Source organism: Prinia subflava, chromosome 18 (genome assembly GCF_021018805.1).
Source record: "Prinia subflava isolate CZ2003 ecotype Zambia chromosome 18, Cam_Psub_1.2, whole genome shotgun sequence".
NCBI classification, from domain to species: Eukaryota; Metazoa; Chordata; class Aves; order Passeriformes; family Cisticolidae; genus Prinia; species Prinia subflava.
In genome coordinates this window covers 10,317,495-10,328,968 of record NC_086264.1, presented here as the reverse complement: position 1 = coordinate 10,328,968, position 11,474 = coordinate 10,317,495, and the positions used below count along the sequence as shown (strand labels likewise).

Sequence of the window (11,474 nt, the reverse complement as noted above, 5' to 3'; positions counted from 1 at the left end):
GAGGATGCCAGATCCCAAAAAACTTTTGATATGCAGGGAAGGCCAAATAGCACTGAGGCCCTTTTATTTAGTTACAGCTGAAGCTGCTCTTCAGTTGGCATCTACATTCATGAAGGCACCATGAAGTAATTCTGGTTTCTGTATAAGCTCACTAGAAGTGTAGGATAAAGTAACATTTCTAACTTGGCTTAACAGTCTCCCACGTGGAGGAGTGCAAGTTTCACTTTTTGACAACAGTGGATGCAGTCTACCCATCCTTTTTACTTAGCAAGAACAGAAAAGTAGACAGAAATATAAGAGTGATGGCTGAAAATAGTGAGTCAGGAAGTGAAGCTTTGCTAAAACCAGATTCATTAACCCAGGTTTAATCTCAATTACATGTAGTTTTTCAGACAGTTCAGCTAGGTCAAAACCATTAAGATGATTACTAACCCTACTGCTTTTTCACCTTTTGACTGCAGATAGTTATGAGAAGTGTTAGGGTTTACAAATATTAAACCAAACTAATCGAGACAAATGAAAAGATTTTATTTGGTGTAAAGTCAGAAATACAACATCTTTAAAACGTTCATAAGTTAAATGAAGGCCACAGTAGTGGGATGTAAGATGGAGATGCAATAACTGCTGTATACACACTGATGGATAAAATACCACTATCCAATCTACAATACAAACCCATGATTTTAATTTAAAATGACTTTATCCTGGGAATTGCTGTGGTGGTACAAGCGCATGCTGTGATCTGTAGAGCAGATGGAGGCGGCAGTGACGTGGCTTTAAAGCTACCATGGCTGCAATGCAATGCAATCCTTACAGTCAAGTGCTGGCTGTGATTGTTCTTCCTTTAATGCTCAAACTCTGGACTAGCCGTGTGATCTACCCTACCTGCTAGCAGTTCTTGGATTAATTTAGAGTTGCAGTAATGTGAGAAAGTAGTCCATAAAAGATTAAAGTTAATTTTAGATGTTGACAAGGACCCCGTCACACAAATGGTTTTGTTCATTTTTGGTCACTGGGTTTCTTGACCCAGACTTGTGAGCAGCCCTCAGGACTGTACTGTTAGTGCTTTGTTTGGAGCCTTTTGACTCCAGTGAGCATTGTATAACCATTTTAAATGGGGAAAAATGGGAAATCTCACCTTTGGGAGGGGGAACCTCACAATGTCAACTTAGACTTAACACACAGCAGTACCTAAGTGCTAAGAAACTTGGGATTTGAGAGGGATTTATTATTCTATTACACTGACTCATTCACACCATGCTTGAGAAAGATCCTTGAACTAGTGGTTTCCTTTTAAAAGGTCAAGTAAAATGTCTTCATTACTGAAGCGAGAACTCAGTCCTAGCTAAAGTCCATAAATAAGTCTGCGGTGGTGTTACAGGGCAAGATGAAACAGATACAACTAAGTACAGCTAAAATTTACATATTTGTGTTTCAGCTTCTGCTCTCCCCTAATACTGACTATGCTGGACATGCTGCCTCTGTGGGAAGTGCTCAGACCCATAATCTGGGCTGAGCTCCCCTATAAAACCTAACACCCAAGCCAGGAAAAAACAGCACCTGGACACCAGGCGCTGCTCAGAGCAGCACAAAGAGAGGCAAAATCTACCTTTGTTCCACTGCATCCTCCTGCCTTAGGTGTTTTTATGCACTTCACAGGCTTAGGCTGTGAGGCAGGAAAACAGCTGCTCTGAGGCCTGAAGCAAAGACAAGTTTGGCACTCCAGGAGGAAAGTAAAAGGTAGGAAGGAGAGACTTGTTCTCAGCTCCTCGCTGTGAATTGTTCACGAGCACAAGGAGCATCGCTGACCTCTTCCTGCAAAGGTTACCACTGAGGTTTTACTGAACTTTTCATCAAACAGAAGAACTTGAAGAAGATCCTACATCATGATGATGTGCCTGATCATCTTCAGGGAAACAGGAAAGCAGCAATGGTTTCAAGAGTACGTATTACATCTGATACTGCAGATTGGTTTTTCCAATCTGTTTGGTATTTCCCTGATAAGGCTGCTTACCCTTGTTCCTTCTCTTACCCTCCCCCTTCCCAAAAAAACCCGAGGTGTTTTTCCATATGCAAGCCCTGCAAAGAATGTCATACTGTTCCTACTTCACAGAAATGCTTAACTGGTTTATAGGCTGTTGTTTTGTTTGGCAGAGCTATGAACAGTCCTACACAGTAAACACATCTCAGGTGAAAGAAACCTGAAGCAGTTAAACTCTGAATATTTTTATCAAATGGGATTTCAACACAATATTGTAACTATTACTTGGCTAGTCGAGAAATCTACCCTGACCTCAGAGTGCCAGCAAACCTTTGTTTAACCTGACAAACTAATCTGCTGTTTAACAAGATATGGTCATTTTTAAAACAAATACAAAAATTTTGTAATTATCTACAGTACATTTGCACATTGCTTAATACACAAACTTCTCTCTCCTGTTCATGATAATGCTCTAAATTCTGTTTATTACCAAAGTTTATAATCTTTGAGAATCCAGTAAACCACAAACTAAAGTATTTTAGCTTATGTAGCCTATGCCAGTTAAAACAAAAGAAAAAAACCAGCAGCAATACAATGACATAATCTGTGAGACAACCCTTACTTCCTTTTGCTTTTTGTGTCAGTTGTCTGGAAAACACTAGATGCTGACATCAGATTTTCTATATACTGTCCAAGAACTTGGTTTTCTGATTTCAGTTTCAAGTTTTCTTCCTTAACAGCATCTACTCGTGCTGAGAGATCTGTGAATGTGACATTAATAGAAATATATTAGATACTATTGCATACAATAATGAGGATGTTCTATGGGCCTACATCAGACTAGTCACACCTTTAATCCAGGAAACATTACCATAGGGTATTATAAAACATTCTCTACCCATGTTTTACCTAAAGGCCATTTTTCTGATATTATTTTGTAGTACAGAATTTTGACTAACTAAACTGTACTGCTAGTCTCTAAGTTTATTACTTTGTTGAATTTTTGAATTACATTATTGCAAACTAAATTACTTGGAAACAAGAGTGCAGTGATGAGCAGCCTCAGATGTGTCTTCTAATAAGCACGGACATATTAACTCTATCACCCATTCTACTTGCTGTGTATTACCAAGGTCGAGCAAACTTAATGTTGCATAAAGAGGAAGAAAAAAACTATTTCCAAGACCTTGGTTTTGTACCTTCAGCTGCTTTAAGTGACACACTTCTGGACACCATGACTAAGGGCAGGACGGTCAGGTTCTCTTCTTTAGTTTATCACTGTGCACTTGTAAAACATCTGATGTGTCAAGCTGCTAACCTTCAAGTGTGTGCTGCAGTTCCAAAACTTGATTAATAAGCCGTGTTTTCTCTTCTAATTCCACCTGATTCTCAGCCTCAACAGCTGCAATAAATCACGAGAGTTTTAGTGCAACCTCTGTTAACAGGTAGAAATTATACTGATTAGAATAACAATGAAGAACAAGAACATTAAGAATTTATACCATCCATATCGGCGTTCATCATTGTAGTAGGGGCTCCTTCCACTTTTGAAGAGCGTTTTCTTGAGCAATACTCTGCTTAAAGAAAAAACAAACCAGAGGCAGTAATTATTGGAACTTCCGTTATATTTGAATTTTAGATGATTTTCCCTAATTATGAAGGGTCAGGCCTAAGGCACAGCAACCTTTTTCACCATTCTTTAATTGTTTTTCCTAGGCCTCATGCCGTACATACCCATGGTTCGGTGAGTAACTATGCCTCTGTTTACAAAAATAACTGATCCAGATTACTGCAAAGCACGAAATATCGCTGTTTCAATGATGTAATCGCCGCCTTCTCAGCTCCGATCGTTCTGGAACGGGTTATTCCAGCACTGGCTATTCCCGAACGCCGAAGCGGAATGGCCCTGCATTGTCCCCCGCCAGTGCTGGCCGGTGCCCGGGCCTGCGAGACGGGCGGTGCTGGCCCCGGGCCCCCCGCACCCCGCCTCGAGCTGCGGAACGGGGCAGCTGCGCTGACAGCGGCGCCCGCGGCCCGGGGGGAGGCAGCGCTGCAGAGGGGCGTCCCCGCAGCACCCGGCCGGCAGCTGTGCCCCCCTGCCCGCAGACCCCACCGCGCACTCCCAGCCTGGGTGCGCCCCGCGGTCCCTCCCGCTCCGGCCCCGCTCCGGCCCCGCACCTGCCCCGCCACCGGCGCCTCCCGCGGGCTCTGCCCCGGCCCGGCCGCTCCGCGCTGCCAACGCGCCTGCGCCGCGCGCGGGGCGGGGCGGGGCGGGCGCGCGGAGGGGCGGGAGCGCCATTGGCCCCTCCCCGGCACGGGGCGGCGCGCGCCGCGGCTGCGGCCCCTCACGGGCCCCGGGCACGTCCCGCGGAACGGCGAGTGAGAGAATGTTTGTGATTAGTTCGTTCGTGCGCTGCCAGTGTTCAAAGCAGCGGTCCTCAATGGTTGGTCGCTCTGCGGAGCGTTGAGAAGAGGTTAAGAAAAGGCATTTATTGCCTGAAGGAAGCCCTTCAGATTTAGGTAGGTTGGCAAAGCCCGAGAAAGGTCTGAGCAGGCAGTGTATGTGTGGCTGCTGTTAACTCTCTTGTATGTGGAGCTCTGGGAGAGAGCGGTCTCCCAGCCGGAGTCCAGCCAGTTTTCCCTGCCCCGGTTCAGAGCCGTGTACACCTGGCCCACTCTGGCCAGTAGCCTTTATCACAGCAGCGTCCAGAGTAAGAACTTGTGAATTAGCTCCATGCCTCCGGGTCTCACAGCGCTGAGATCACATCACACAAGAACATGGGTAACTTCACGGAGTTGCCCTCCTGTGATGGCTCAGTAGCTCCAAACAGCCCTCCTGTGTCAATGTTCTTCCCCTGGTTCCTGGAGGGAATAACCCTTGCAGAACAGGGTCCTCACTTTGATCTCACAGCACAGTCCGTGAGCCACAGCAAGGGAATGAAAAACCTTCATGACCTGAACTAATTTTGGTGGCTTCACTGAAGTAACTGCACTGCATAACTTGTGGTACTGTGTAGTTTGAACCGTATGTTGCAGTGAAATATATTCATATTGTATCTGTAAATTACAGTAATGTATCTAGTTGTAAATAAATAATTCAGTGCTGTGCAGACACTCAGGAAGATAAAGGCGTTTGGGAAGTGAGCCCTCTGCTGTATTTTTAAATACACTTCAGAAAGTGTGTATTTCTAACATCTTCATCTTCTGGCTGCCTCCACAGTATTATTGTTGTGTCAATGACTTCTTTTAACCTTACAATCAGATAAGTTCAGATTAGACTGAAAGCTATTCAAGGTCTGAATATGTACTGCAATTAGAGGCTTGCTGTCCACTGTACTGCCAAATGAATGTTTCCAGTTCCATTACAGTTTACTTAAAAGCATATCACTGTCTCTACGAAGGGCATTTTCAAAACAGCAATCCTTATTTCTTATTTTCTTATTAAGCAGTCCTCTCAGGTGGTGGCTGGGCTTTAGGAGTTTGTTGGAAAGTTTCCTTGATTACTGTTTTTAAAATGCCAGGTGCTTGGACTCTTTTGGTTATGCTTGCTGCACTGGCAAACCTGCAGTCAACAGGTTCTCTCCTAATTCTTCCTAATGAGACAAACTCCAGCACTTGCATTAACAAAGGGAAAAAATTACGGCCAGACTCTCCAGGTGTGTACAGATGGATGGAGACCTTGCTTAGCTGGTGAGGACCATGCTGTGCTTTTATACTGTAAGAGGAGGAAAAATTATTATGGGCTGATCTTGAGGAAGCACACCTCTCTGCTGCAGAAATTGCACTTTTCTTGTGGCATTACAGTTGGAGATTATTGTCAAAACTGTCCCAAAATGAGCAAATGGGGGAAAGCCTTGATGTTAAATTATGGGACAGAATGGAAAGCAGACAGGCTGGCTCCTGTGCTGTTGTAGCCAAGGCAGCAGTCATTTCAAGAGCTGCTGGTTTACCCACTGTTTCCTTTTTGGTATGCATGCCGTTGGCGTTCATTCTACTTTGCCTGCTTGTGGTTTCTCACTGTAGTACTTTCTTTGATTCTGAACTCTGAACATGAGCACCAGGATGAACTCATTCTCAGAAGTCAACCTTGTATGAGAGGTTTTTTGTTTTTCCTTTAGAGAAAGCTGTTGTTCTGAGCTTCCACTCAGAACGTTGCCATTGCAGAGGGGTTATCAGCAGAGAGCAGCTGACATTTCCAGTCTACAGAGTGCTGTGTGTGATGAGGTTAGCATTGAATGCTCCAGGAACCAAAAGGTTTGGATTGGTACTGCTGGGTGTAAATTCCACAGGGAGATTCCTAGATCATCCTGTGTTCCCTTAAAAAGGCTTGCACTCCTAACCCTTTCTCTGTTTTCCAGTGCAAAGAAGGCAACTCCAGAATTCTAAATATCCAGTGCACCACTACATTTAAACAAACGAACACCAAAAAACACGGACGCTCTGAAAAACTCCAAAACACAAATGCAAAAATGCCCAAACCAAATGTATCACAGAATAGGGGTCCACAGCCCAAAATATTCTTCGTATGAGAAATCAACCAAGAAACCAGAAGCTTAACAAAACACATGATTTACCTACTGGCTTTTTCAATTCCTTACCTCACCTGTCTTGCATTGTGTAATATATTACCAATTAAATTTTTTGTGCACTTTAAATGTAAAGCTTTAGGGCCTTAGGATATATCCTCAACAATCAGATTCCTTTTGTAACACAGACTGTGTCCCAGGGAGGGCACCTGTGCACATTGTGACACAAAGGTGGGTGGCAGTGTTGATCTGATGGGTCACAACAACCCCAGGCAGTGCTGCAGACTATTTTCTGAGGCATTTGGTTAAATCAGAGGAGACATTCGTGACACTGTCATTATATTGAATTTATAGGAACAAGTTTTGGTTTACAAATGCAGCTATCTGTACTTACTTGTATCCTATGTTCTAGTTAGATTTTCTAAAAGTAGTTGATGTCACTGGCAAAAGGAATCAAATTATTCAGTTTCACTGAAAGAGCAATTTTTGCTTAAAATAAAACAACCTCCTTAGCACAGAAAGTATCATTAATAGTTTACCTGAATTCATATAGAGGTACAGTTACAAACTGAGAGGAGAGGATTCTATTGCTCTGCACTCAGCCTCTCAGTCACTGCTGCCAATGACAAACATTTTCGGATGTTTTATTTCCAAATTCCGCTTTGCATCCTGTTTTTCCCGTGGCACACAGAGCAAACCAGCAAGGCTCTGCCTTCCCTTCTGGCCGCGTTCCAGGCAGCAGGGGCGCCTGCGAGCGCTGAGGGGTGACAGAGGCCGCACTGTTCACGGTACAATAGAGATGGATCCTTTCTTTCACAGACAGAGGAAGGCACTGTCCGTGCTGCTGAGATGACACTGCTATCTCACTGTTTGCTCCTTGGACTGATTATTGCCACAAAGAAAAAGACAGAAAGGAACACAAGTGGCTTAAGTCTTTTTCCGTGCAATGCTAATTTGTGAGACCCTTTGCATCAAATCTTCATCTTTTTTGTTTCCCTGCAGAAATAACAGACTCTGAGGAGGTTTTTTTTTTTGGGTAGTGTTGCTTTACACCAAATTCTCTGCAATTCTTATTACTCTTTCAGAGTAACCTCATAAAGCTTTTGTTGCCTAGTGCATATTCTTGTGTAAATTTACATTTGGGGTCTTCTGCTAAGTGCAGAATTTGAGTACATTTTAGATTGTGCTTATTCCAACTAAATCAATTTATACGAAATGAGTAAAGTATTTATATACTTTACAAAGTATTAAATACTTTGGCTTACATTGTTCCAACTCATCTGTGCCTTTACTTATTGTGCATGTCTTGTTTTGCCTTAAGTCCTGAGTGAGAATGGGACCTTGCAGATGATATAACCTGTGAGCATACAGTTGGAATGAAAAAAGGCAGCCTGTTTAGAAAGTCTACAAAAAGCAGGCCTCAGAAAGTCATAATTTCTCATACATCTGTATAGCCAACGCATGGCTACATCATATCCTTTGCAAGACTGAGCATGACTACAAGAGTTCTCATTTCTACTGACTCCACGAAAATGGATTTTTAAATAGACTGAGGAACTGTACTCTTTGCAGCTTTGGGCTGGGAATACCGACCTACATTACATAACATTATCCTCTTAATTGTTTGATCCTCCTTGTAATTGTCAGCACTAGGTTTGCCACCAGGTTTTGTGGAAGGATATTTAGCAAGGTTTCATAAAGCTTTACTGGTAACTTAATTAGATGGAAATCTGCTTTGTCTTTCTATAAGTTAAAGGCTTGCATCTACTTTTAAAAGGATGGGTTTACATGAGAGATGTAGTCACTAATGTTGGCTTTCTGTAAAGTATATTTGAAAAAAGGGTAAGATAATTTCTAAGTACTCTTCAATGAGGAAAGAGGGCCTTGATCTGCTTATTCAACATTCATTGGAAGTACAGTAAAGAAATTTCATAGCTGTTATGTGACATTTCACTGTTTTGTTTTACTTTTGGTTTGATTTCCTCTGTGCTTTTGTTTAGGTAGGTCGTTTTTTGAGGGAACTTTTTCTAGTGCTGTGAGTTTCAAAACTGAAAGGTATTTCTTTCATTAAAGGTAAACATATTTTCAGATATGTTTTCCTTTATTTCATGTGCTGTTAATATTGCTATTAAAATACTTCCAGAAAGTGTCTATCTTGCTACTATTTTGTGTTTGTCTTAATCTACATGGAAGTGTTTTATTTTTATTACCTGAATACTTAACAAATGGAAAGACACTGCTGTTTTGAAAGAGCAACAGCTATTAAATATTCATGGTTGTGCTTGGTTAAGGAGGCTCAGTAACCCCTGTTGCTTTGACACAGTGGCTTTTCTCTGTACCATGGAAATTTTGAGATGAAGGCTGCATTCTGATTATCATTCAGACTGTACATACACAGCATGTTGGTCTCCTTGCCTGTCTAGTACTTTCCAGTATGTTTTAAGAAATGAGGGCAAAACCTTATGCAGTAACAAATGTGCTCCAGTTCACTAAAACCACCGCACCTTTGTGAACCTTCTTAATAATTAATGAAGGAACACTTGCATGTGAAACATCGTCATTCTCAAAGTCCACTTAGGATCTACACAGTGCAAGCCTAGTTTCCTTACTCCTTGCTCAAACTTGCTCTTGTCCATCCTAAGGAATCTTTTTCTCTCTCACTGTGTGGACTTTTAGTTTCCCTGCTCTTCTGGAATTGATGTTATTCTCCAGTCGTACTGTTAGAGCCATAAAGCTCACTGTCTTTGTTAGCTTCAGTGCCGCAGAATTATTGTAATTAGTCTCAACTTCAGCTGAAGAGTTAAAGACTTTCCTACAAAGTACATCATAGTCTCTTCCTGTTGTAGTTTAGGAATTTTCTAATACTTTAGAACTTCCAGGTGTTGCCAGAAGAGACAGACCAGGGTTATCATGTTCACCATGAATCTTACCATATCTACCTTCTGTGCCTTCGAGCTATAAGCTTGCTTGAAAATGTCACTTATTTTCAGTTATTCTCATTTTACTTCTACTTTCTGACCGGCGGTCCCCACCTCTTCACTACCAGGGGAAACGCTGTAATACTGGTAGCAGATATTTAATAAAGGAGTCTCTGTATTGTGAACATGAGCTTTCTCAATTAGCTTGCATCACTTCTTGTGAGTTCTCACTAGAGTATGTCAGAGGTTTATTATTCTGTATATAGCATTTTCTGTATTTTATTTGATAGTAGTAACTACTGAGTTAATATTTCTGTAACAGTGTCTCTCTAATCAGTGAGAGGCTCTGTGTGCTCAGATGAGGAGTGTATATTACCATATGCTAATATATGAAAACTGTGGTAGCCTCCATGCCCCCAAACCCTCAATTCTTAGCTCATCACAAAGCTTATTCAAACCATGCAACTGAAAAAAGTTTACTTGAGGGTATTTGCTGACAATACCTTGTACCTGCTAACCAGGACAAACTTGGCTGCTCTCACAGTGCTGTTATTCAGCCTGTGGAATTTTCATTGTATCAGCAGAGCACTGCAGTCTCTTACCTGCATCATCTGCCAAGGAAATGTTGGTGAACGTGCCGTCCTCCTCGTCCAAAGGTAACTCCATTTTGCTGCCTTTTCCCCCGGTTTTTGAGAATTGTGTTAAGCATGGCATTTGTCAGCCATCTTTGAGTGCACACGTGACTTCTGTGGTTAAATCTTTAATGAGTCCAGCACAGGTGTCGCTGGCAGCTGCACACGTCTTGCTGTGTGCGCCCTCTGCCCTGAACCTTGAGCCCTTCTGCGGAAATCGTTGGGCTGGAAGGTGTCTGACTTCCCACTGCTTTGTCAAACAAATGCTGAGCAAACGCTGCTATTACAAGTTCTTTCTGTAACACAATTGTATCCATCCTGGCTGGCTTCTTGTTATCATTGCTCTTTATTTTCTCTAGGCCTGCACATGGAGCCTCCTTTTATGGAGGGGTTTTTGATAGAGAAAAGAGCAGAAGTAACTTAGTGTTCAAGAAACATTGCTTACAGTCCATGAAAATGCAATGGACAGACCTGGGAGCAGCAATTTTAAAATGCAACCTTCAAATACTTAGGAATGTGAGTGATTTTATTTACGTGACACAGCTGCATCAAAAGCAGTCAGGTAATGTGAAAAAGTGAAAGTATATACATGAATCTGACATTCTGTGGTGGAAGACAGGAGGAAGGAAGAGAAATCAAATTCAAGGAAAACCTCACTTTAGTCATCTTGTTTTCCTTTTCAAAGAATGCTGGACACAGTTTGAACATACAAATTAAAAATCCACCTCAGACTACTTACTTTAAGAATATCTTTTGCTTGTACTTGTGGAACACTCTGTTCTCCTGCAATTAATTTGAAAATATAAAATGGCCTTGATTGAAGACAGAATAGTGGATAGTGGAATCACTCTTTTCAGGGTGTTGCATGTTCAGAATCTAGCTGTCCTTTATTTTTTTAATTTTGTATTCAGAAAAGAACTGTAAATTAAGGGTGTTACAAATGCTTTTTTCCTTAAGTGTAATTCAGAACCTCTCTAAAGTCTCACTAAAAATCAAATCCGAATTTTGTGAAGCACTGACCAACTGTCAAATGAGAATTCTCTGAATTTACAGTCTGCCTTTCACACTTTTGGATGTAATGTTGGACTTCTGAGACAGCTTCTGTGTACAAAGAAAATGCATATAACTTTGCAGGACAAAGGACGTAAGACACAGACTCACATAATTAATTAGGCTGGAGAAGACCTCTGAGATCATCAGGTCCAACCTTTGACTAATCACCACTGAGTTAATCAGACCATGGCACTGAGTGCCACATCCAGTTGTTTCTTGAGCACCTCCAGGGATGATAATTCCATCATCTCCCTGGATCTCAATGCAGCCATAGAAACTTTCTGTACAACAGCTCAAGTGCTGAGATCTCTAGTGTGAGTACTTCAGCAATGTCATTTCAGTACAGATTCCAGTGCTGGCCTCA

At 42.0% G+C, this 11,474-nt stretch overlaps 1 protein-coding gene across 4 annotated transcripts; it reads right to left on the bottom strand.

The window, feature by feature from the left end:
• Positions 1–507: 507 nt before the first annotated feature.
• SCOC (short coiled-coil protein) lies at positions 508–10,106 on the bottom strand. 4 transcript variants are annotated; one of them, XM_063415232.1, is made up of 4 exons: positions 10,028–10,106; positions 3,484–3,558; positions 3,300–3,383; positions 508–2,742 (listed from the first exon to the last, which is right to left on the bottom strand). In XM_063415232.1, exons 1-4 carry the CDS (start codon positions 10,089–10,091, stop codon positions 2,600–2,602), a joined length of 366 nt encoding a protein of 121 aa, XP_063271302.1. In that variant the 5' UTR covers positions 10,092–10,106; the 3' UTR covers positions 508–2,599. The 4 variants fall into 4 exon arrangements, with proteins under 4 accessions (XP_063271302.1, XP_063271303.1, XP_063271301.1 ...); XM_063415233.1 differs by having other exon boundaries at positions 3,484–3,555; XM_063415231.1 differs by lacking the exon at positions 10,028–10,106 and adding an exon at positions 4,160–4,265 and having other exon boundaries at positions 3,484–3,555.
• Positions 10,107–11,474: the final 1,368 nt, after the last annotated feature.

Excerpts from the sequence above, each read along its gene's own strand:
- SCOC (XM_063415232.1), bottom strand. The coding sequence starts at position 10,091 with ATGGAGTTACCTTTGGACGAGGAGGACGGCACGTTCACCAACATTTCC. Across the intron at positions 3,559-10,027 it reads TTCCTTGGCAGATGATGCAG|CAGAGTATTGCTCAAGAAAA; the intron begins GTAAGAGACTGC and ends TTTTTCTTTAAG. Across the intron at positions 3,384-3,483 it reads GATGAACGCCGATATGGATG|CTGTTGAGGCTGAGAATCAG; the intron begins GTATAAATTCTT and ends GATTTATTGCAG.